General features: G+C 38.1%; 4 protein-coding genes across 6 annotated transcripts in view; 2 read left to right on the top strand and 2 right to left on the bottom strand.

The window, feature by feature from the left end:
- LOC122824528 (collectin-12-like) overlaps window positions 1-6,782 on the bottom strand; it is a 37,034-nt gene extending 30,252 nt beyond the window's left edge. Inside the window, exons 1-2 of the mRNA XM_044105301.1 lie at window positions 6,508-6,782; window positions 3,369-3,419 (exon numbers count right to left, since the gene is read on the bottom strand). Coding sequence (XP_043961236.1) covers window positions 3,369-3,419; window positions 6,508-6,514 — 58 coding nt within the window. The 5' untranslated portion in view covers window positions 6,515-6,782. The remainder of the gene's footprint in view (window positions 1-3,368; window positions 3,420-6,507) is intronic.
- A 3,655-nt stretch (window positions 6,783-10,437) lies between these two features.
- LOC122824531 (clusterin-like protein 1) lies at window positions 10,438-14,357 on the top strand. The gene is made up of 8 exons (XM_044105303.1): window positions 10,438-10,528; window positions 10,617-10,765; window positions 11,708-11,878; window positions 11,966-12,407; window positions 12,489-12,617; window positions 13,381-13,595; window positions 13,836-14,016; window positions 14,197-14,357. The coding sequence occupies exons 1-8, from the start codon at window positions 10,438-10,440 to the stop codon at window positions 14,205-14,207; spliced, it is 1,389 nt and encodes a 462-aa protein (XP_043961238.1). The 3' UTR covers window positions 14,208-14,357.
- Window positions 14,358-14,958: 601 nt separating this feature from the next.
- tyms (thymidylate synthetase) lies at window positions 14,959-17,735 on the top strand. The gene is made up of 7 exons (XM_044105308.1): window positions 14,959-15,301; window positions 15,850-15,923; window positions 16,015-16,189; window positions 16,662-16,763; window positions 16,846-17,021; window positions 17,100-17,171; window positions 17,255-17,735. The coding sequence occupies exons 1-7, from the start codon at window positions 15,070-15,072 to the stop codon at window positions 17,390-17,392; spliced, it is 969 nt and encodes a 322-aa protein (XP_043961243.1). The 5' UTR covers window positions 14,959-15,069; the 3' UTR covers window positions 17,393-17,735.
- Window positions 16,227-24,760, bottom strand: enosf1 (enolase superfamily member 1). Of its 3 annotated transcripts, XM_044105304.1 has the most exons (15): window positions 24,608-24,760; window positions 24,414-24,516; window positions 23,073-23,188; window positions 22,382-22,468; window positions 22,264-22,290; window positions 22,115-22,187; window positions 21,100-21,138; window positions 20,856-20,938; window positions 20,654-20,776; window positions 20,432-20,566; window positions 19,936-19,977; window positions 19,715-19,844; window positions 18,563-18,662; window positions 18,411-18,492; window positions 16,227-17,817 (listed from the first exon to the last, which is right to left on the bottom strand). In XM_044105304.1, the coding sequence occupies exons 1-15, from the start codon at window positions 24,686-24,688 to the stop codon at window positions 17,725-17,727; spliced, it is 1,314 nt and encodes a 437-aa protein (XP_043961239.1). In that variant the 5' UTR covers window positions 24,689-24,760; the 3' UTR covers window positions 16,227-17,724. The 3 variants fall into 3 exon arrangements, with proteins under 3 accessions (XP_043961239.1, XP_043961241.1, XP_043961242.1); XM_044105306.1 differs by lacking the exon at window positions 24,608-24,760 and having other exon boundaries at window positions 17,682-17,817; window positions 22,382-22,499; window positions 23,073-24,511; XM_044105307.1 differs by lacking the exons at window positions 22,382-22,468; window positions 24,608-24,760 and having other exon boundaries at window positions 17,682-17,817; window positions 22,264-22,341; window positions 23,073-24,511.
- Window positions 24,761-24,806: the final 46 nt, after the last annotated feature.

Below are 24,806 nucleotides of genomic sequence, written 5' to 3'. Positions count from 1 at the left end.
AACTAGGTATGTTTGGTTCGAACCAGTAAAACATCTTCTGAAACGTTTTTTTGTTTTGGAAAAAAATGTTTGTTACTTACATTTCAAGATTACAAAGGTAAGCATTGAGATTAATCGCAACTATTCTGCACACAATAGATGTTCCTCCAACTACACTCTTGTGGACAAAAAATCTCAGAAGTTATTGTTCGAATCTGCTGTAGCCATCCTATAGGGTTGTATTTTGGAGGTGTGTGTGTCTGCTTACCTCCAGTGGGAAGTAAGTAGCAGACCAGTTCGTATTCAAGAGGTCTAAATGTGCAGCTGTATTTATTGATGGTGTGAATGTGGAGTATCTTTTGGTTAAAACCAGAGTCACACAGTTGGCTCTCTTGACCATCAGAGCTTACTTGGAGCGTTGCCAGACCAGTGTGGGAATGGCAAGGTTGTAGCCTTGGAATGAGGCTAACCTCTCCAGTCCTGCATGACATTCTGTAAGACTAAAGTGTATATGGGGCCTTCTTCTGATACTAGCATGATGATTTTAAAACAAGAAACTAACCTATGCAACAAATCTACTGTCTATATGCCAATAGCTAAAACTGATCAGTGTTTGCCTTCATGGTTATCAAGCAAACCTTCTGGAGTTATTCACAAACTGCCCCGTATGGGAATATGAACAATAATAGAAACTCTTTTTTTGTTATTCGCCGCACAAGACAGACAGGATGAATTGTTCTGTTTTTCAGAACTGAGACCTGACTGGCAAAACTTGAGACAAATTCCAAACATTCACAGTTTGGACATGTCTGATCATTTTAAACACCCTCAGACTGTATTACGGCTGCAATGAATTAAGACCAAGCATGTCAAGAGGAGCTAACTGTTTTATTTCCCAAGAGAACTGACGCTACAGCTCTAATAGCAGAAGAATGAAAGCTTGTGATGGTTTGCATGCATGCAGTGTTGTTGTGCAACAAAGCCTGCGGAGGGGTGAGGCAGAACCTTGGAGCCAGCTCACCCAAACAGCTGCCCTGTGTCTCATAGGACACTCGGCAAAGAGTTCACCGACTTTGTGCCTCTGCTTTTACAAACGTGACGAGTTCATCTGAACAAAGTTAGAAAATGAGCTGGATTCGGCTCCCCTCGCCACAGATCTTTAATGTAATACATACACAGGACGCGCACTCGCTCAGAGAGAAAGACAAACAGGACGCCGCTACTCAGATGACCAGGATGAAAGAGATTGCGTTCCAACAAAGTTTAAATCCATCTTTTCCGGTGCTGAGTCGGGCAGAGTTGGTCGTTGCTTTACATGGTCTCTGTGGAGGACCTTTGTTTGAATCTTGATCTGAATTAGTTACACTGAACTGTAACACCCTGCATACAGAAACACAGAGGTCTCCAAACCTGTGTTGAATTAACAGAATTACAGTGTGACAATATCGATATGTCATAAAAGTGGAGAAAATGTTTTTTTTTGTGTGTTATATCCAGTGAAGAAGAAAGTAGTTATGATGAAGTTATTAACGTTTGATGGGCAAAATTCATAAGAGTATTCATTTACAGGAGTCTTTCCTTCAACAATCCTTTCCAAGAACTGTAGCTTTCTAGGGAATTACACTCCTCAGCTTCAAAAGCATTTACTTTTTCAGGGTGCACCGATTGCAGTTTTCTGGCTGATCACCGATTACGAATTTATTAAAAATCTTGGCATGCCAATTCCGATTTTGGCCGATACCAATTTTTTTTTTTGTCTAAAATGTTGCTAAATGTAGCAAGAAAGTTGATGAGTAACCAACAGTGAGATAACTATTGTTAACTGCAAACATATGGACCTGATCTGGTGGGCCGGTCTGCTAGTCAAACCTCTCTCGCAGCAGACCGGAAGAAGATAATAGTTGATTTAAATACCTTTGCAGCTAAGATCAATGGTTAAGATCGGCTTCACGTGTAAAAATTGGCCAATCACCAATTTCCCAAAATTAAGGAAATTGACACAGATAAATCGGCTGGCCGATAAATCGCTGCATCCCTAGTAAAAACAGATAACCCTAGTAAAAATTGACCTGAGAATTTATACTGCCGGTAATGTGGAAAGGTATCACTTCTAATATTTTTCCTGAAACTTTGGATCAGGGTGTGTTAATAGAAGCATTTAAGATATAAGTACGTTAGTGAAAAAAGAAATCACGTGAAAACAAATATGAAAAATTTTGGCGGCAGAACACCAACAAGAAAAATAATGGGACAAGAAAACAGTACAAAAAACAATCCCATAATTTTTGATCAAGTGTCTAATTAAAGTCTTAAGCATCTCTTTTTCTAACTTCTCGCCACAGTTTGCTGTGTTTTAGTGCTAAAGTCAATCTGTATGTAATGAGTAACAACAAGGGAAGATTTATTTTATAGCTGGAGTGCCTCTAACTATGGGCTCTTTTATTACAGCCCTGCAGTTACCTTTGTTGCTTAAAAAATCCTTTGTTTTAAAACTGGTGCTTGTGTAAATTACTGCGGATTAATTATTATGTTGTTTGCTTCTTTAACAAACACAAGGGTAGATGTTGTCCTAAACATCAAAACAGACCCATAAAAATGTAGTTTAAGCAATCCAGTGTTTTTTTTTGTCTCATTCCTGTTTGGGTGAATCACTGGGCTTAATTAGCTACATTTACATGCAGAGAAGAAACCATTTTTAAAATGTCTTGATCTGGTTAGCCCTATTAACAGACTGAAGACCTGCTGTTTACTGAACAGTCTCAGTCTTATTTAATAGCTAGCATCATAATCAGTGTTAGTATCAGACACAGGGCCTCTCAAAAGTGTCCTTTTGTTAAAATGAGAAGCTATTGTATTTTAAATACATTTTAATGAATCATTTTAAAGTTTTTTCAAGACTAAATGTGACATATCCTGTATAATTGAGGTGAAAAAGAATCTAGTTTATCGGACAAAAACTGTAATAAGTATGTTGCTGAAATATGCATACCTTAAACAAAAAGTTCATAAGGCACCTTGTGTTTCAGCATTCAGCAATCATTCTTCTTCTCAAGTAATGCTGCTATGACCTTCAACAACCACAGCACTCAGTGAGCTGGACCTCCCAACATTTTGAGATCAAATCAGGTGATGTAATCATCAGCATTCATATTAGATATCTGTTGAGGTTCAGGCATACGACAATTTTTGCATTGTGCTTCTGAATATAAAAATAATTGTATGTAAGTAACTGTTTAATATCAGAAAGAGTTAAGCCCACACAGTTAGTGTCTGTTCCTGAGGGCAACTTCTTTGAAAAGCCATAAAAGTTTTATAATCAGAGCTCCAAGTGTGCTTGTTTCTCTCCACTACAATTTTAAGATACACTTAAAACAGAAATTCCCACTCACCGAACCTCTTGTATCCAAAAGACTGTACTTCCTCCTCGTCTCCAAAGTCGTCTGGGGGACATAGTGGGAAAAATGCAGCAAAAATTAATAGAATGCTATTTTCATAAAAAATAAAAAAAAACTAGAAACATGGATAAGTTCATGAAGCCAAATACTTAGATTTTTATCTTCTAATTAAATAATTAGTGTAGGAATGCAAGGAAGACTTCTTGTCTTTGTGTTTGTGTTCATGTGTGGGGTTCAGTGGTCCCAGGAATGCCACCAGCTGTGATTTCTCTGGTTTGTTGACGGTACACTACAGTGAAAACCGGGACAAAAACATGGAGAGCATCTTGGGAAATGATAGGCAGATGTAGCAGAGGGGAGAAAGATATGAGCAAGAGATGTAGGAGGTGATGACCTGGGATGTCAGAGGGGGTGAGATCAGATGAAGAGATGTGGATAAAGACTGAATCACTTATTTGCTTGTGTTACTTAGTGGATCTCTGTGGCAAAATTTGTGGGTTTGATTCCAGCTTGCCCCTGTCTTTTAATACCAAATTAGCAACTGAAGATGAATTTATGAGTGGGATTCAATGAATTTGGATGTAGTGTATTTGTAGGTATGTGTGTAGGTATTTATGAGCTAAATAAAATTCAATCCACTTTCTATTCACTTAGCATCAGTGTCTTTCACATTGGCAAAGGTTTGAAGTTTCAACTGAAACATAGCAAGTGGTGGTCAATAATCTTCATCCTTGAATAGTTTGTTGTAGCATCTAATTGTATCTTCTCTTGGCTGCCTGGTCTGGATTATGGTTTCATTTCTAATGATTTGAAATAAAAGTTCCATTCATCAAATCCCTATACCCACTCATGCATGCAGGTGTCGCAGGAGAGCTGTTGTCCATCTCCAGTAGTCACTGGGTGAGAGTCCCCAAACTTAACTTTTTTTAGTTGTTTTATTTTTTTTATTTATTTATTTATTTTACCTATTACTTGTACAGGTATGCAATCTAATTAAGACACTACATCTCATTTCATGAGAGCCATGCTTTAGAAAACATACTAAACAACAATATGTTAAAATCCTTCAGTTCAACTAGGATGTGCAGCCACAAGTCCTGCAAGTGGCCATTGTAAGAATGAGCATTTTGTTCAAGTTTAATAAGTTAGTCACATGTTTAGTATGTGACTTGAAGTTTTTTTAATCTATTTAAATATATAGCAAAACACAAAAAAAGAAGATATTTTGTGTTGACATGACAGCCGGGAAAGCAGCAATCATTTTCATTTTTGCTTAAAATCAACAAACCCTTTATTTTATTGACATTAAGTAACATTTTGAGGTGGAACAAATGTGATGTAATGACATTGAATGCAACTTGTAGACTAGACAGTCAAACTCCATGACAACAGAGTTTATATGTTTGCAAAGAACTGTGTCATCAGCTTAGAAATGGGGAGTGCCATCAAATTCATTTTACCCCAAAACAGAAAAGCAATTATCAAAAACTGTTGACTCTGATACAGACTCTTGAGAAGCACATTTTGTGACATTGAGCTAACAAGAGAAAGAATCATAGAGTTAAACAAGCCACTAAATACTTTTTACAAATCTATCAAAAGTGCAGTATAGTGGTCCTTGACACTCAAGGCTTCCACAAAGTCACTGAAAGTTTAGCTGAAGCCAGGAGAGTGAGTGCACTGTTGTGTCCCAAAATCAGACTAATTGGGAGCCAGGATATTTAGTTGGTTATTTTACAAGTAGATTTACTGACCAAAATTTTACAACAGTAGAATTTGTACTTGGTGTTGACATATAAAAAAAACCCAAAAAGTATTCCATTTCACTGCACAGTTTGTTGAAAAAAGACATTTCAGTCATGGCTTTTCATGTTCATCAACTTATATTGATAAGAAACGCTGTTCGGTTTTTGAATGAACTTGGATCTTCGCAGATAGAAGCCTGCACCTGTAATTGATTTACTGTTGTCCATCTCAAAATATTCTGCTCGCTACTTCTCTTTTTAAGGTTTTTGAAAACCTCTAGAGTCATTTAGGGTAACGCCAGTGGGGCTTGGGCCAGAGTTAGGCAATCAGGAATTTATTAATCAATAAAAGAACCATAAACAATCCCTTAGAGTGTTGTTCTTTTTTTTCGTAATTTCCTGCAGGAGCTAGCTTTGCAACTTTACTAATGTTTGAACTAACATTTCTAGTGGGTGAGTCTGATTATTTATGTTTCATTAAGTAAGTTGGTACATACCAGTTCTGCATGATTATACAGTTGAAACCAGACACATCTCTATTTTCCCCTCACAGTCTGATTTTAAATCAAACTAAAAATGTTTCCTCTTTTAGATAATTTAAGAATACCAAAATTATTTATATTACTCAACGCCAAAAAACTGAAAGAGATGGGGGGTTTTTGTGTTTGTTTTTTTGTAGGGGTTTAATTCTTCCACAAGATTCTCAGAATAGTTTGCTGGAATTATGGTCTTTGCTTTTAGAGAAATGAATTGTTCATTGCTGAGTAGACTTTGGTTTGGTGGTTGATATCCACATTTCATACCAAGACATGCTCATTTCTGGGACACATAGCCTGACTCCTTCTCTATGTGAATAGAGTTTGCATAATTTGAACATATGAATGTGACACGTTCAAGAATCTGGAAATAGAACCCAAAATGACAAAAACTTGCATAGATAATCCACTCTACAGTTATCCTTCTGATATCTTCATTTATTTCTTTTAAATATCAAATGATGTCTTAAAAAAAAGGCAATGTATTTGAGGTAGTATGCTAACGTTCATCCATAGGTGTGTTTCTACTTAACTCAAATTCTGCTAATTGATCTGATGTTGACAAGTCTCCAACATCATCTGAGATTTGACAAGTTGCTTTGGGTCATTTTATTGTAAGCATTCGAGTGAAATTGTATGTAGAACCTGACTTTATGATAAGATATCTGGAATATATAAAAAAAAAAAAAGAACGAAAGAAACGTCCCCAGTCATCTACAACTTCTTTACCAAAGAGCTGTATCACCCCGGTCATTTTACAAACGTATTTTCAGCTTAAAAAAAAATTATTCAAACTACGACTACATTATAAAGATAAACAAGCATCAAACTGCTTCGCTCCACAGTTCGTACCTTTCATGGCGTTTCTATTGCTCGTTGAGGTTTGTAGAAGCGATGAGGATCTCAATCACTTTCTGCGCATCTCCGCATCCAGTGCAAAGTAAGTTAACTTTTCACTCTAAGAGCAACACCTTCCTCTTTGCCTTACAGTCTGCAACGTTATATGCCTGAGCTCATGTCCAGCTCTGCATTTAAAATTCCATCGTCTCTGATTTTCCGCTCGCTGGGGTTCAGAGTAGCTCCGGAAGCTGCACTGATGATCTGAGGATCTTATCCTTCAGCGCTGCGCTGCGCGGAGCCGAGTAGTTTGTGCTGAAGCAAGTTAACCAAAATAAGTCCCAGATGAGAGTTTCGTTTGCTGCTGTTAGTTTCGAAATAAAGCTCGGTCTAGCGACCACGTCAAAAAGGTGTTTCATTCTTAGAACCAATGCATTAGTGAATTTTATCATATCCTTTTCAGCCTTACTTTAAAATTTGAACTGTTTGCTTTTGACAAGCTATCTAAAAATCTGTCATGAGATTATTAGATTGATCAGTTATATAGACACATCAAATTCTAATCTTATACATATTTATATATAAAATTCTGAATTAGTCACACGTGTTTAGTAGTTTTTGAGGGTTTTTTTTATTTATATGAATGTTTTAGTTTTATTATTTTAAAACTAAAATAAGGAAACTGTCTGTTTCTGTGGATTATCGACCTGTCCAGGTGAACCCCACCCCTCGGCCAGTGACCGCTGGATAGAGGAAATGGACACTGCAAGGAAAAGTGAGCAAAGATAATGGGTGGATGGACGATTACGCTTCATGAAGTGTGTGCGCAGCTATTAATAATCGCATCTGGCCACGTCTATCATACTGGGGATCATCCGCTAGAGGGCGTAACAAAAAGTAGCTTTAGGGCTGGAGAAAACTTTGTTAGAGATGCAAATTACGGTGTTTGCCTTATGTATGTGGTTAATGTTATTGGGTCCAACGACAAAAGCACCAGTCCAGTGATTAGTTAAAAGTATCCATCTGCTTGTAATTTTGAAAAAGTAAAATGTCCAACCTCTGAGAAACTTTTGTTTTGTCAGCTTTTCCGTTTCCGGTATTTTCCGCAGTATTCTCTAGAGCTTGACTTGTTGCTTCTTCATTAGAGTCAAGTCTCCTGTTGCCCTGTCTCCTCCTGTTGGAAGACGAGGCTCCAACGAGTGGCACTGCAGCGTCAAATCCATCCGGAGTTGAGTGTAACGGCGGGGGGAATGGCCGTCATGAATGTCCCCCAGGAGAAAATCTGGTACCCATTACTGTGTTTCAAGGACAACATTTGTGCCGAGTTTCTGTTTTTACATCACCTTATTTCTATACTGAAAAAGGCACAGATACTAATTAATAGCCCGAATAAGTAGTAAATGCAGCCTACACATTTTGTAACTTTTTTTTGACGTTTGCTAAAATTCTTTGTCTTTATAGATCAGAAACCTGATAATACATACCCGTTACACCTATTCTAAATAGATGAATGAACAAATAAAATTTAAAAAGTCTTTGTATCTTGTCGATAACAATATGGTTAATGTTGAATCGGTGGCATATTTGTAATAAAAAGTGTGTGTGGGGGGGTGTTTTTATAGACCTAAAAACTTGCAAAATATGTAAAACAGTAAGCTTAGCCTAATTACATCCTAGCATAATATATGTTGTGATATATTATGGAAGTATTTTATTTAGTGTTCCAAATAAATAAATATATTTTACAGATTCACACAAAACTGTTTTGGTTACACACTCACATGCAAAAATAAATACATTTCAATTATTCTTAATATACAAAGATGATTTCTCTTTTTTATCCAGTAATACATTTTATTGAACAACATTATCGGTGACAGACAGATGACCTCCCTAAAGCAACCGAGATGATCCCGTCTCATTAAGGTTATAAAATGGAGCGTCCACCAGAAACCACTTTCCTTTAATTCTTCCAGGTGCTGTGATAATTCCAACACTTCCTGTGTCTGCAGTCTGTCCGGCCTACAGATGCAGCTCAATGATCAAAGGTTGAATGCCCAGCTGCATCCCTGCAGGCAAACAGGAAGCAATACAGAATGCATGCTGTTGTCTTGATATTTACTGATGATAACTCATGTTGACAAAAGTTCAAACCTTGTTCCTATTTATTCTGAAGTGTATCTTTATTTGATTTCTCTCTATTTATTTTCCAAAAGACTACAAAGTATGCCATATATCAGATTTCAGACCAACCTCTCAATGACAAATACACTAATTACTTTTTTTTCAAAGGGTTCAAACCTGTTATTCCACTGTCAGCTATAATTGCAGCAGCAGGTTTGTGTTAGGGCTCAAAGATTGTGTTGAGATGATAAAAAGCAGATGCAGGGTCAGATAACTTATAGGTTCCTTCTGCTGGCTTTCACTCAAGGGTTTCGGATCTCATTTGCTGGGTCAAAGCTTTTCAGCAGCGGATTCGGATTAAAACAAGGCTCCAAAACGGCAAGAGGAATTCCACATTTACCATGCAGCTTACATGAGAGGATATTATGAAGAGAAGTATGTCAACTTACATTTCTGAGCTGGTGGAAGGAAAGGGAAATTGATGCTGCAGGCTTGAATGACAGGAAGCCGAAAAGCACCTTTCAAATAGGATTTCTAAAGTATTTAACTCCAGATTCCTTAAATTCAGTCCAGTTAGTATCTTTGGGTTGCACATGGAAAAAAAAAAGGTTCATACTCCAAGAAAAAAATTTATAGGTCTTAAGAGTCCAACAATTTCTGTTATGCAGCACAGGAAGGTTGTGTGTGATATATTGCTTGTGGCTTTCATGTTATGGCTGCACAATGTTGCACAGATCAGAATGCATTTTTTCCTTGTGGCTGATTGCATGGCTCCATCTGTATCTGGATTTTCGTGCACCTTCTGACAAAATCACAAGCAATAAATAAATCAGGCAGAGTAGGTGGAACTGAAATGAAATCACACACGTTAAAGGTCTTGTAATGATTATTAGGTGGACACACTGTTGGTCTCATGCCAGTATTGAATGGGGCTCCCTTGAGCCTGTGTACAGAGGCAATTTGAATCAGAGAATCTGAATCAGAGTTAGAAAAATACTAGCCAACTGATGAACATGAGTATACAATAGACATGTTTTATGCTGGAAATTAAATAAGTTCTTTTCTTATCTCCCATCAACATCTTTCTGCACATGTGGTGGCCTCTAAAGTAGAGCTTAGCCACTGTCTGAGATAAAGGAAGTAGGTGCTGGGTCTCTGCAGGAGGTTGAGGCTTACCGTCGGTCTGTTGGAGATTAGAGTGTAAAGTTTAACCTGAGGAAGGTCCTGCAGTCTGTTACAGGCAGGTATGTGCAAGAGACAGACATGTAAACAACTGAGCCTCGCAACTGTGTATTAATGCCGGTATTACGTTGATCTCTGGGTATGCTCCACATATAATGCTAATACATTAAGAGGATCTGTGCTGCTGAGTAGCTCCACAAAAATAGAATACAGGAGGCAGACTCATCCACTCTCATCCATCCAAGAGGACCTCCAGCTTTCATTCTGAGACTGGATTATTCATCAAGGTAAAACTCTGGTCTACTCTGTTTCTGGTTCTGTTTTGCGTAGCATTTAAATGGGAAAAATAAGTAAAGTACCAAAAGCAGCAGCTCATAATATACAGGTGCTCCAAAGGAAACAGAATTGTTTGACTTAATAACTTCACACACATTATCAAAGCCTAAATGTCTGCAGTGTTCTCTTCCTGAATCACTCAGAAAGAATCTCTGTAGCTAGCAGTGCTTAATAGTTACATGTTGTAAATTTCCAGAAAACTTATGAAGTAAGACAAGTTGCATGTATTCCTACTATGTTGCAAATGTTTCATGTTTTGAGACAAAAGTTTGAGAAATGGATGTTTGGATCTTTTAAAACAGGATGAGGAGGCTTCTAGTTCAAATCCTGTGCATCACTAACATTTGCCTGTGTTCCGCTAATTCTCCTTCACTAAATGAAGACATCCTGGCAAGTAAGGTCTTCCACTTTCAGCACATAATCTGATTGTGAAAAGGGAAAGAAAATCAAGGAAAACTTGATTGCTTCTCTGATTTGTGCAGATCTGTCTGCAGCCGGCGAGAAGTATGTGAATGAGGAGATAAAGGAAACTCTACTCAGAGTGAAACAAGTAAAAGAAAAAATGGAGAAAGAAGAAGAGAAGCACAAATACCTGATGGAGGAAGTGAGGCACAGTGGAGACAAAAAAAGGGTGTGCTATTTTTTTTATTACTTTTGTAATTTAATAATAGTTGTGCATGTTATTAGTGGACAGAAGGACTAGCTTCTGATCATAGGTTGGAAACTAAAGAATCAATTCTTTTTAATGATCATTGAATGCATCATACAGTGAGAAAATCATTCCTATAGGAAGAAGACTTAAAGTAGTCTATCTAATCTATTTTCTATTTCAGCAATGTGTCTAAAAAGAAACAAGAGCAAGCACAAAATCTCTTAGTGGCCATTTAAAGAAAATCTGTATTTTGGCATGTTGTCTGTTCATCCAGAATGTTACAATAGAAAGTTTGTCTTCACCAGGTGCAGGTAATTTTCTTTACTTACCATTCAGTACTTTTGCAGTTTTAGTTATTTCACAAAAAATAGTTATTGGTCACAGAGAGCAAACGTTAAAGAGACAAGTCAGCCCGCTGCCTTCAGCAGCTAACAGGAAGGTTAAACATATTACAGCAGGACAGTTTCACCTTCCTGTGTATTGGAACATGGAAGATGTCAGATTTAAAGTTTCCAAAAAAAGAAAAATTATAATTCTGAGATTTAAGTTATAATTCTGAGATTAAAGTTGGAATCCTCTCATTTTTTTAGTGTCCCTTATCCTCCTCTATTTCTGATGCATGCACTCATAATAAAAATTATCATTTGTATCTTGAAAACTTTGACAGAGAAAGAGCAGTACAGCTTTATGCTTGTCTTTTTGTTTCTTATCAAAGACAATTATTATTTTCTGCCTCCTAAACAGCAGAGCCACAGAGAAACCACAAAGCAATCAGAGAATCATGAATGTGGGAGCACAGCTTGCATAAGATAAATGAACCGTCTACAGATTTATATGTTTTCTGTTCTTTTTAGAAGAACAGGCTTGGCTGCATGCCAAACTTCTGGCTTGTTAAGTGGTGTCTGTTGGGGGTTGTTTTAGGGGGCCATGCAGCTGGCCAGAGAAGCGGAGCAGAAACTCGAGGAGGCCGAGTGGCAGTGTCGAGATTTAGCTAAGTCTATCTTTGGGGAGTGCCGGTCTTGTCTGGAGGATTCTTGCAAGGCCTTCTTTACCTCTACATGTCGCCGTGGCTACGCTTCCTTTGTTTTTAAGGTTTGACTTCCCTTTTAAAATAGACTGTCTGAAAGTGACAATGATGCATAACAGGTGCTGACCTGAAAAATTTCTCTTTATTTACAGGTTGAGGAATTTTTTAGGAAAATGGCCTCCCAGGTTGAGGCCACAGACATGAACTCAGATAAACTTAAATCTGGTTCATCCGAGAGCCAGATTAAAGAGGATGAAACAAACGTGGAGCTTCTTCAGGCTGATGCTGCGTTCACTCAGCTGCTGTCGAACATCAGTGACTTGTACAACAACAGCATCAGTCTGATGAATAGTTTGCACCATGTGCTAGGACCCTCCCTTCTCGAAGCCTTAACCTCAGAGCTCCAGTCGGGATCTATGTCTGCATCCCCAGATGAATCTGATGATAGACTTTTAAAAAGTTGGGGTTTGGATCACATCTTTTACTCAGCATTTGCGTTTGGGAAAGATCTGCTGGAGGAATTGAGTTCTACGGTGGAGGATGTATTCGAAGAGATTCAAGAAGCTGATGAATATTTTCACCACTCAAACAGAGGTATCTGACGCATCCTGATGCACTATATCTTTATCTATTTTATGTGAGAAGAAATTACAAATTCCTTACTAATGTCCAAAGATGCAGAATCGCTTTCTTCGTTTGGACAGCATCCAAATGGGTATCTGTGCCGAACGCTCCGCAGACAGACATCACAATGTTGGCAGCTCCAAAACCTGTGTGAGACTTGCGGAAACAATCTAATAAAAGGTAAATAAAGAGCTATTTCCCAGCCCTTTGTTGGCTTAATAAATCGATTTAACTAAACTAATTAAAATTGTACTGCTTTCTTTCACTGTAGAGGATGTAACAAAAACCATGATGAAAAGAGTTATGCTAACTTTTTGATGTAGAGGCTCATTCAGCTGCCCCTTTATTGTAACATTTCTCATGTTACAATAAAAGTACTCTGTATTATATTAAATTTTTAAGTGGTGGGTTAACAGAAAGCAGAGCATAAAGTGAAAAGAAATGACAAATGGTTTTCAAGAAGTTTAAAAGGAAATGAAAACAAAAATTGTCTCCTACAGCTTTGTGCTTCCTGTGAGTTGGTTCTCTGTCAGGTTTGTATTTCATTTACATATAAATGGTAAAATTTGTGCAAAAGGAAAGAAAAAAAAGAACATTGAAGGAAAGTGTAGGTTCCATGATGCTGCTGGGCTTGAGCTGCAAAAAAACTTAAATAAGTTTGCTAAAAACTTTATGCAGTTTTTATTATATTGCTTGAATTGTGTTTTTTATCGTAAAAATGATCATTTTTGCACAACATCTGTGGGCGTTGTTAAGTTTTAATCACAACAGCACAACCTCAGTCCAATTTCATAAGAAAAAATACACAATAGTCCGCAATGGTATAAATATGATGGACTAAAAAGATCCCAGAGACGTTTTGAACATTATGACCCATAGGATTTCATAATAAAGTTTGTTTTTTACCTCGATTTTATCCTTCTATTAACGTTTCTGCTCACAGAGTGTCCCCGATTGCAGCAGCTGCACTCTGAGATGGAAGAGATGCACACCCTGCTGAACGCCTCTCGTCTTCAGTATGATGACAGACTGCAGCTCGTCCGCAGACACACAGCGTTCACACAGCGGTGGCTTGGGGACACCAGAGACAAGCATGGCTGGATCAGCTGGGTGGCCAATGTCTCAGCTCCTCAGAGCAGCATCTTCAGGGTGATCGCAGTACGTCTGGAGAAAAGTATTGCTTTTCATTCTCTCTTTTTGGATCACAACATTAATTCTGGAGAGATTTGCCATCTGTAAAGAGTGAATATAATCAAGCTAATTCAGTATCCGATGTTTTTGCAATGAAACAGTTTAAAAATTATTAATAATACATAGTCTCTTTATTAACAGAAACCTAAATAAGCTGTTTTTATTTAAATAGTGAGATGATGCAGTTCTACTCTGATTATTTTTCAGGTGAATCTGCAGCAACAACTAAGGACTAACAGCCCCGGAGATGATAGCAGTGTGGTTGTGTCCATATTGGATTCAGCTCCTCTAACTGTATCAGTCCCTGCAGATCTAATGGTAGAGGATCCTGCTTTCATGGAATATATCGCTGACCATGCTCTGACACTTTATAAGCAGCAAATAAGTGGTAAATGTTCTTCTTAATTCCCATGATGCACCGTGTGTCACCTTAGAAACCCCTTAAATCAAAATTAAAACCGTGCGATTAAAACCTCTTAGTATTTTAGATACTTTAATGCTAAATGGATTTTTGTATCAGTCACATTGAACAGAAATCAAAAATGTTTGTTTTTTTTTCTACTTACAGGAATGAACTGACCACCTCCATTTCTGAACAAATTCCTCTGAAGTTGAAACAAATCTGCAGTCCAGTCCACTCATCTTCTATAATTTGAAGTTTATGTCACTAAAACAAATTGGGATAGCTTTTCAGCTTCTTGGCTTTTCATTGATAGATTTTGAATTGCTTTACAGTATGCACTGATAACTATTTTTCCTTCTTAATGAGCCAAACTTATCATCAGCATAATCCTCAACAATGACATAATGAAAATAAAGAAGCTGAAGAATCACACCTTGAGTCATCAACTTTTATGCAAGTTAAAAAATAAAATAAAAATAAAATCTAACTGTATTTAGGTTGTATGGAGCATGGTGCGTGATTAGTAGCATTCCAGAACTGGACTTGGATACCACCGTTTTTCACTATTGAGCATCATACAGCTTCCATTTTTGATTTGTTTTTATAGAGTTCCACGCAAATGCAGTGTAGATAACTTGTTGATTATTAAATAATGTGTAGTGTGAAGTGTCATTCTGTAATAATATATTCATAATATTGTCTAAGGCAAAAAATACTAAAACATAGCAAAAGTTTGTTTTCTCTAGTGATTTCTTTTTTTTTTTTTTTTTTATAAAGGTTATGGGTGGCGGGAGAGATGTGGGAGGTAAAGGAAATTGCCTTTTCTCACCCAGCCAAAACAGGTAAAGCCTCAGGGGGGGAACGCTACCTCCCGTCTGTGGCTCCTCCCCTTCTTGTCGGGCCAATAGGAAGCCCTGTATTGCCCGGGACATTTTGCCCGGGAAATACAGACACCCGGGTTCGTGACTGTCTTGATTAACTGAGGGGACTCGGACTCTGCTCCTTTACCGAAGCAACCTCAATATTTTATCTGGTAATATGCCTGCAACCTCTGATATACACACCGAGGAGGTGCGCAGAGATGCCGCCTCTTGGACGGACGAGAAGCCAGCAATGGAGAAGGAGGAGAAGAAGTTCGGCTTTCTGTGCGATGAACGCGGATATTTGAGTCTAGCAGAGTACATCATGGAGCACGGCTGCAGGAAGGGAGACCGAACCGGGACAGGAGTCCTGTCTTTGTTCGGAGCTCAAGTCCGATACAACCTACGAGGTACAGACCAGCTTTAGCCTATGCGTGTCCAAACATAGTCGTGTAATGAATGAATGAATGATCGAACGAAAATGCAGTACATCTACAGAGATGGCAAGAGTATGAAATGGTTTGAGTTACGAAGATCTTAGATTTAGAAGAAAAAGGGACTAGGACATTGAACTCTGGTGATTTTAGTTTAGTTTTCCTAAAAGGGAAGATAACCAAGGCGAGGCTGTTACAGACTTGAAATGACAAAGCTGTGCTCTACATACCTAAATGTGACTTTTATGTTTTTGGGCACACTTGGCCTAGTCAAAGTCCAGACATGTACTTTGTCTAGGCTGGCTGGGCTTGAAAAAAAAAATCCCCAAACAATATTTTGTTTATGATGTAATGAAGTCAGGAAAATTCAAAGGTGTGTGAAGATTTTTTATTTGAATTTTTTTCAAAACACTAGAGCTTCCTTAGGTCAACCAGAGGTATGAATTGCAAAAAATCTTAGAATTGCGAAATTGAGCATTTGCATTATTAGCAGTTAATCTTTTTTGTTTTTGTTTTCTTTGCAGACCAGTTCCCCTTGTTGACAACTAAGAGAGTTTTCTGGAAAGGCATCCTGGAGGAGTTGCTGTGGTTTATTAAGGTGAAGATGATGGGAAATCTCCACTTGATTCTTCATTTTCTATGTTTCACCAGGGCTAACGAGGCTGTTGCATTTGTTTTATATGCTGCAGGGATCAACAAATGCCAAGGAGCTGTCGGAGAAAGGAGTGAAGATCTGGGACGCCAACGGGTCCCGTGACTTCCTGGACAACCTGGGCTTCACAGAGAGGGAGGAGGGGGACCTGGGGCCTGTGTATGGTTTCCAATGGAGGCACTTTGGTGCAGAGTACAAGGACATGCACACAGGTACTGCACTGTTGTAAAAAGCAAAGCTATTAGAATATCTTCTGTGGGATATTTAATGTTTGACCCATAAAGTCCACTTTTACAATGGTCTTTTTTAAATTAGAATACATTTTCTCAACTTTAACAACATATTTGATCTAATTTGTTATCAAAACAGTCTACGAAAAACAGAACTTGCAGCTGTTATGGTACACTGCAGAGAGCTGAACTCCTTTAGTTTTTGTTATATTAGATACCTATTATAAGCCAACCAATACACACTTGTTTATTTAAATGAAACATAAATGTAAAATAACTAATTAAGTCCATGAACTGTCTGAAAATATCCCTTTTTCAAAATACCTACTGCTACTGTATGCCTTGAATTAACCTTAAAAACTACAGTATATCTGCTAAGGGTTCTTTTTTAGTTACAGCTTTTAGTCTGCCTTTCATTCATCTAAATGTGTTGATTCTCCCGCTCTTTCAACAGATTACACAGGACAAGGTGTCGACCAGCTGCAAAACATCATTGACACCATCAGGAAAAACCCGGAAGATCGACGGATCATCATGTGTGCCTGGAACCCCAAAGGTAAGTCGAGGTTACAGTTCTTGTTTATTTTTCTGTTGTTTGTTTGTTTGTTTTCTGATTTGAACATCCTCGGTGTCTGCAGACCTCCCCATAATGGCGCTGCCTCCCTGCCACGCCCTCTGTCAGTTCTACGTCTGCGACGGGGAGCTGTCCTGTCAGCTGTACCAGCGCTCCGCCGACATGGGCCTGGGGGTGCCTTTCAACATCGCCAGCTATGCACTTCTCACCTACATGATTGCACACATTACAGGACTCAAGGTACGAGCCCTGCACAAGCCTCATTTCTGTTTAATCTACAGACGTGTTGTCCAACGTCTCGCATCTCGTCCCTTGCAGCCCGGCGACTTTGTCCACACTCTGGGAGATGCTCACGTCTACCTCAATCACGTTGAGCCTCTGAAAGTGCAGGTGGGTTAGATCGATCAGTTCAGCTAAAACATTTCTGTAGTTGGGTTTGATTTCTGATTCATGCGATCTGTTAAAATGTGCAGATCCAGAGGGAGATTCGCCCTTTTCCAACACTAAAAATCAAGAGAAAAGTGGAAAGCATCAATGACTTCCAGGCAGAGGACTTTGAGATCTGTGGCTACAACCCACACCCCACCATAAAGATGCAGATGGCCGTGTGAGACCTGAAATTGGCTGTGTGCCTTTTCAACTTGAAAGACTGTAGTTCACACGAGGCTTTGTTTTGCCTAATTTAGTGGGAAAATGGATCTTTTGCTCCAGAAGAAGTTTTCTACTGTTTGTTGGCGCTTGACAAATTTTTTTCTTTCCTGTATTTTAACTGATAAATTATCTGGATAAATTTTCTGTAAAAAAAAACAACTTTGTGATCAATCTGATTCGAAACAAACGAATCACAAGAACCTTCCAAATTCTACGTTTGACAAAGCTTTGGTGATTTGAGAGAAATGATTTACAGTGAGTATTTAACAGTGAAATGTTGACAATAAAGTCCTTATTTGTTGATTTGTATTTTCCAAACATCTCCATCCGGGTACTCGTGTCTCTTCACTGATGACTCCAGCATCTCACAGGAATAGCCTGGATCCTAAAACCAACAAGCACCACACACATTCAGTGCCTTGTAAAAGTATTCACCTTTCCACACATTTAGTCTATTTACAACTACCTGCCTAAATCTATTTTAAGTGATGGACGAGACCGGAAAATAATATTGAAAGAGTTGTGTCTTGGTATTCAGCCACCCAGAGTCGATGCTTTGTAGAACCACCTTTTGCTGTGTTTACACCTGCAGGTCTGGCTGTGGCACTGCCTGACAGAAATTTTTAACAATTCTTAGCAAAATAGCTCCAGTTCAGTCAGACTGGATAGATTAATTAGATTTAGGTCAGGACTTTGACTGGGACATCTTAACACAAATATATGCTATGAGGTGAATTGAGAAGGCATTTGGTTGTGTTGTATTTAGACTAAAGGGGGCTGACAACCATTATATGCCAGTTTTTTACCTGTAAATTGTTTTGTATACCTTGCCACATTTTTCTTTCCAGTTTTCAAATTTGCAGATCATTGTCTTGGTCCGTCACATAAACAAAATAAACTATACTAAAGACAGCACTTGACCATAGTTTCATCTTTGTGTCAAATATGAAACGGTGAGTTTTGTTGTGATTTCTTTACCTTCGGGGTTAGATAGTGGGCGTTTTGTATGACCACAGGACTGGCGAAGTGTTCATGGAGATGGTCAACATATTCACACATTCTGCAAAGGCACCACAGGTTGTTCAGACAGTACCGGTATTCATGGCAGTCGTAATTAAAACACCTCTCACCGGCCACTGAGATCCGCCGACACACAGATGTAATCAAACAGGATGAGGTGCTGAACCAGTTCACACAGACCGACTCCTCCAGCATGAGGACACACAGGCACTGAAAAAACAAACAGTTGCACAATACTATTTAAAAACATGATGGATCCACTGATATAAAGAAACTGGAGCAGGGTTTAATGTTTATATTTGGTACTCAATATGTGATAAAACTCAGTTGTACAATTGATAGTCTTAACTTTGTTATTCAGTAACATTGTAAAATTATTCAGGTGGCCTTTTGGACATAGTGGTTCAAAAGGCCACCATCTAGATTAAATGATCATGTGTACACAGTGTAATTATCAGTTTGTACAAAACAAGAATGATTAAGCTCTTTGACTCTAATAAACTTCTGCAGAAATGTAGCCTTTTGAAAAAGGTACTAAAAGCATAATTAATACTTGTCAATTTGCAAAAATTAGTTTAAATCTTTTTATGTGATAAATGAGCCTCATCGTGTTCTAATTTATTGGAAATGACCCACCTCAATGCTCCTTAGTTGTGACTTTGTGCCCTCATTGTTTTTCTCTCCCATTTAAAGTTTTCCTTGTTGAAATTAACTTTGTGTACTTTCCATAGCACTTTTTGCCATGGAAAGCAAGTCAGGCTTGGTGATTCTGTGTTTACCTAGACAAACTCGTTCGCAGAGTAACTGCTGCTGCTTTTGCTTCCTACAGAAAGAACTCTTTGATTACTGCCTCCATCTTTTCCACTGTCTGCTTCCTGTTCTCTTAAGCACCAGTCTGTCACTGCAGATGGGTACTCATACCAAGCCGGTTCTGCTGGAGATGTCCGTCTCTCATTTGATGCCACAAATCAACAAATTGCTACTTGAGACTTGCCAGTTGCAATGAATTACCAACTGAACTTGGCTGTTGAGTTGAATTTTAACTGAACTGGATTGTGTGTATTTCAATCCAAATATAACTGGGCTGCAGTAAAAATAATTTCACTGTATGAGTTAATGAGTTTTTTTGGGTGTGTTTGTGTTGTAAATTACCTTGCTGTGATTTATTGTGAAGTGGCGCCACATAAATAAGCTGACTAAATTTTTCCAGAGCATGGGTCTCTGAATGATACATGACTGAAGACAGTTGTCCTGCTTTTTACCTTTGAACTTGTGGGCCATCAGCAGCACAGCCAGGTTTTCATTGACGCTGCCCAACCGGCAGCTGTCTATTTGAACAAACTGCAGCGCTGAAGCTTGCAGGAACTGCTTGAACATCACTCTGTTGTGACACTGCAGAATAAAAACCAAAATTGTTATACTGACAAACAAATCTAGCTGCTTAACCTTATTTTAAGTGCATAGAAAATGCTTGAACTCCAACCTGCTCGCCTGAAGCTACTCCAATCCCAAGTGGAGCTAAAGCCTGAGAAAAGAATTGTAGAGATTATTCATTTATGATCAAAGAGGCATTAATAAAAAATAAAAAAAAACATGTTAAAATTCTGACCTAGATACTAGGTCTTCATAATGTTATTTGTAAATTCTTGTATTTAAAAAATTTATTAATTTATATCACATTTGTTCATATTTATTAATTTTTTTAATTATTTTTAGTGATTTGTCTAAATGTGCAGTCCTTAAATTGACCCAAAAAAAGGCCAAATTCAAACCTTTCTAGAAGTACGGGGCCTATGCTGATATTGCATTTCAAAGCATTCCAGATGTAACTAAACCACAAGCAAGTTAAAAGCTCTTGAAAAAATAACAACAAAAAAGTTCTGAAATAAGCTTAGAGAAACACACTACAATTAAAAACAATACACCAAAAATCTGGTTTAACGTGCTGTTAAATATATATTTATGAACATTCCTCTCACCTTAGAAATAGCAGCATGACCCAGGATGTCATCCGGAGAAGTGGGCTCCTCGATCCACAGAGGTTTGACCTCTGCCAGTCTGGTCACCCAGCTGATGGCCTCGGCTATGTCCCATCTCTGGTTGGCATCAATCATCTAACACAAACATATTTCGAAATTCAACAAAAACACTTCACTGCATGCTTAAAAGGGAAAAATAAATAAAGAACTAAATAACCTTACCAATGTGTTACTAGGCCCAATCATCTGCCTGATGAGGCGACACCTCCGGATATCGTCCTCTAGGTCAGCTCCAACTTTCACCTTAAACCGGGTCCAACCGTGTTGAAGAGCATCCGTGCAAAGCTGGAGAAACAACATCATTAAAACATATAAACGAAACACTCCAATGTGTGGAGACTCAGCAGGTTGTTGTGCAGTCCACCTGTTTGAGCTGTTGGTCTGAGTATCCCAGCCACGCACAGGAGGTGGTGTAGGCAGGATAACCCTGGTTCAACATAAGGTCCTCTAACAGGTGAGAAAAGTCATTACAGTTAAAGAGTATTACCCACAACAGATCTTAGTGAAGATATTTATGTTAACTAAAAGTGCTTGAGTTATAGCCAAAAGAGGTTTTTCAAGTGAAATCCAATTTAGGGGTGAAATTAATGGCTCTTCTGTTTGCTCACCTCTCTGCTGCTTTCCCTCCTTTGCATTCACAAGTATGCCTGAAAAAGCAAAAGGGAGCAAATAAAGCCAACTAGTCTCATTAAGAAAAGCAGTGAAGAGTTTACTGCCTCTCATTAACAGATATAATGACTTAGACATTTTAAGGGCACATTTGAACCATTTTTTTTTTTCTGAGGTTGGACTAATTTTACAGCATAAAACAACTTAAAAACAAGAGGGTGCACAAGCGAGAATTTAAAATTATGAACAAAGGACTTTGGGTGAGGCTTTTTGGAAGCCAAGGGAATTCATTTTAGCTGATTTGTCCATCTCTACTCTAATTTTGATGCATGTTTAGGACTGTAGTCCTATGGGACCATGCGGCTATGTTGACATCATCAACCCTCTGACCCAAATAATCACCCTCAGAGTGAAAGGAATCCAGCAAGGCTTTGCTGTTTTTCTGCCAGATGTCCAAGTGGATTGCAACCAGTGAGTAAAATAATGAAAATCAAGGACAGTTTATTCAATTTCACCCCAAATCCACAGCTCACTAATTGGAAATTGGACACAACTAGGTGCTCCAACAAGACATTGTTCCAGACATCAAAAATGAATTTTTGAGTAGATAAAGCAGGTAGACATTACTATTCTGGAAAGTTCAAACCCCCACTACATTGAAGATATGTGGCTTAGGTTTTAAGGCAAGGTCTGAACAAGAAACCAATCAATAAATATAAATTTAGTAAGAAGTGTGGTCAAACATCCAACAGGATTACACTGGAGGTTGTTTTATCTCTCTGAAACTTTCTATTGGATATTGAGCCAGATATTAAGGGCCATAAGTTTGTATTCTTTAGCTTTTATGTATAATTTTTTACATGTTTGAATGAGAGAAAGTCTACAGCAAATTCAAACTTGTGAATCCAAATGTTTTATTTTGTCTATAAAATCCCCAGATCAATGCAGATTCATGTATACGAATGGATGAAAAGCTCTGACCAAAAGGCCAAGTAGTCCTCTAACGCGTCTTACCAAGAGCTTCCTCTTCTGTCAGGACATCGGTGATGTATCTGAAGTCAATGCAGGAGATGATCTGTTTCGGATCCTGAATCGACACATGACACAATATCTGTCCCCGGTGATCACATCCTGAACGCGAATCTAATTTATCTCACACTCACCATGTCGACCAGCAGCTTCCACAGAGGCTACACGGAAATAGCGACAGTAGGCTGTGAATCTTGAGCCTCGTTGACAAACTGTGAATGTTATCATGAAAGCCTGATATGAAAGTCCCACCTTGCCCTCCACCCGAGCCCACAGGTCCCAAACAGCATTCAGGACAGCAGCAGTGGCCAAGTGGATCACTCCTTTCTCTGGACCCAGCTACACCAGCCAAGATAAGGTATTGCGGATGCTTTAATGAAAGCAATACTTTATATTTTTTTTCTCTAATAGGTTGTTGTTTAGGTTTTACAGCAGATGTGAATAAAGAAAAGCCTAAATACATATTTAGCTTACAAACTAGATATTTTGTTTAGTACCAAACATTCAGCAAATCTGGAATTAAAAATTGATTAAAATAAATACAATAAATACAAGCATATGTAAAATTAGCTGCATTTATTATTCGATCTTGTCTTTAAAGAATGGGGGGAAAAAAAGTCTGTATAACCCAGTTATTTTTTGTGCTTGATTTCTTCCCAGACTTTTAAAGAGTTCAAATGAAACCTGCTCAGGCCAGTTGGCTCCATGTCACACTCACTCTCTGTGTAATAAACATAAAGTTTTACTATTTGATTGGAGTCAATGAACTGAGAAATCAATAAACTATTTCTTGAAAAGCTGTACCAAAATCTCCTTGGTTACAGCATCAATCTTCTATGAAATCTGATAGAAGATTTCATAGAAGAAATCTATGAAATCGTCTAGATTTTATAGATTTCAAAATCTAAAAGCCTTTATGCTTTTCAGATCCACCCCAACTTACCCATCTCATTTGGCCATCACTCGTCAGCAGCCGGTAAAACCCCCGAAAGTTGCTCACAATGTCGTGCAAAGATTTCCCAACAACTAGTCCTGCTAGAGCCTGGACGGCATGCACCACTACAGGAGTTCAAATGGAAAAATATTGCGTTAGGAAGCATAAAAGTATGCATAAAGGCTACTACATTCTGCACAGCACATTTGAATGTTTAATCCAACCGAGATCTAACAAATGGACGGACTGACCACAAGGTGGCACTGTTGGCTTTGACAGGACAACAGAAAAGCTTTCTTGCAGTAATGCCAGAAACACACCTTTCTAGAACCTGTCAATAAATTAGATTTTTAAAGCCAGAAAATTATGTCTTCCATCAATTAAAGCATTATTTAAACTTCTTAATAACAGTGACAAATAATATTGAATAACAATAATCAAATTTGAAGTTTTCCATTATATATTACTTGGTGATGACCTCCAGGTATTTGAGATTGGATGGCTTCTGAAACATTATCCTGATCTTTGTCTTACCTGATACATTCTCTTTCTGGTTCAAGCCGAGATTCTACCTGGACCACAGCAAAATTTTCAGTCGGAAACAAATTGCAGCTGAAAACAATACATTAACTCAAAATCTGCCACTGGTACAAATAATTGTGGCTTCACCAGCTTTTTGTTTCACAAGGACAGGGAGAATTGGGGATTTCTAGACAGAAGATACAAACAAAAACTAACTTAAGTGAGAAACTTTATAAAGTTTCTTAACTTATTTTAAAGGAGTTGTTAAGGTTACTAATCCAATTGTTTCATCAGTGATTTTGTGGGATTTTTCTTCTCTGATAACTCAAATTAAATATCAGGGTTTTTTTTTTGTTTTTCTAAAATGAAAATATTTTATTTCAATGAAAAGGTTGATTTAAGGCTTTCAAAAAAAAAAATCTTTGTCAACTTTAATTGCCAAAATACTTTTGTATACGTTTCCTATGTTATTTCAGAATCGGTGCATAAATTATTTCAGTTTAAATGTCACCAATAAAAAAGATGTTACATAAAAAACAGTTAGATCAGACTTTTGAAAATTCTTATTTGTATCTTATATGTTATATATTATTCTTGTTTTTCGCTATTACTTTTACATATTGTCAATGTATGTTTATATGTTTATAAATGTGATGTTTACTCTAGCCTCTGCCCACCAATCAGCACGATCTGTCAATCTTGCTAAAATCCAAAGAAGATTAAAAATCCGAGCTTCCGATAAGAACTTGAATGCACCACTAAGTTAAAGCTCTGGTCACGTGCAACACACCACGCCGTGACAGTCTCCAGAACTGCTTCAAGATTTACCAATCTCTGTTCCTTTTCCTAAAGTGAAGGTGAGCCCGAAACCTTTCAGCCCACTGTCCGTGTCCAGAACCACGTAAGCGGCCGAGTAATCCGGGTCCGTGTGCTGTGGCGTGGACAGAAAACAGCGCACAAAGGCCTGGTCTTTAACTGCATCTGAACCTAATCTGCTCGATGTTTGTGTATAAACTTCTCACCATCGCATCTGAGCCGTGCTGCTCCAAAGACGTAGGAAATCTCACGTCCCTCACAGTCAAACTAGTTATTTTTTGCAACATTTGTGCACTCAAATTAACTAGTCTATTACAATGGTTCACTCTCCAGTCACCTGCAGATTATAATCCCACCCACTCCCTCACCACACCGCCATTGGTTAAAAAACACAAACCACGATTT

The sequence above is a fragment of the Gambusia affinis genome, linkage group LG21, assembly GCF_019740435.1.
Source record: "Gambusia affinis linkage group LG21, SWU_Gaff_1.0, whole genome shotgun sequence".
Classification (NCBI taxonomy): domain Eukaryota; kingdom Metazoa; phylum Chordata; class Actinopteri; order Cyprinodontiformes; family Poeciliidae; genus Gambusia; species Gambusia affinis.
Note: the sequence above shows the minus strand (reverse complement) of the source record. Positions and strands in the feature narration are given on the sequence as shown.

Bases quoted from the DNA above. Each gene is read 5' to 3' on its own strand.
- tyms (XM_044105308.1), top strand. From the start codon at position 15,070: ATGCCTGCAACCTCTGATATACACACCGAGGAGGTGCGCAGAGATGCC. The intron at 15,302-15,849 runs GTACAGACCAGC...TTTTCTTTGCAG, and splicing joins AGTCCGATACAACCTACGAG to ACCAGTTCCCCTTGTTGACA. The intron at 17,022-17,099 runs GTACGAGCCCTG...CGTCCCTTGCAG, and splicing joins CACACATTACAGGACTCAAG to CCCGGCGACTTTGTCCACAC.
- LOC122824531 (XM_044105303.1), top strand. From the start codon at position 10,438: ATGAGGAGGCTTCTAGTTCAAATCCTGTGCATCACTAACATTTGCCTG. The intron at 10,766-11,707 runs GTGTGCTATTTT...GGGTTGTTTTAG, and splicing joins ACAGTGGAGACAAAAAAAGG to GGGGCCATGCAGCTGGCCAG. The intron at 12,408-12,488 runs GTATCTGACGCA...TAATGTCCAAAG, and splicing joins TTTTCACCACTCAAACAGAG to ATGCAGAATCGCTTTCTTCG.
- enosf1 (XM_044105304.1), bottom strand. From the start codon at position 24,688: ATGTTGCAAAAAATAACTAGTTTGACTGTGAGGGACGTGAGATTTCCT. The intron at 24,517-24,607 runs GTGAGAAGTTTA...TCCACGCCACAG, and splicing joins AGCACGGCTCAGATGCGATG to CACACGGACCCGGATTACTC. The intron at 22,469-23,072 runs GTAAGTTGGGGT...TGGCTGGTGTAG, and splicing joins GTGATGGCCAAATGAGATGG to CTGGGTCCAGAGAAAGGAGT.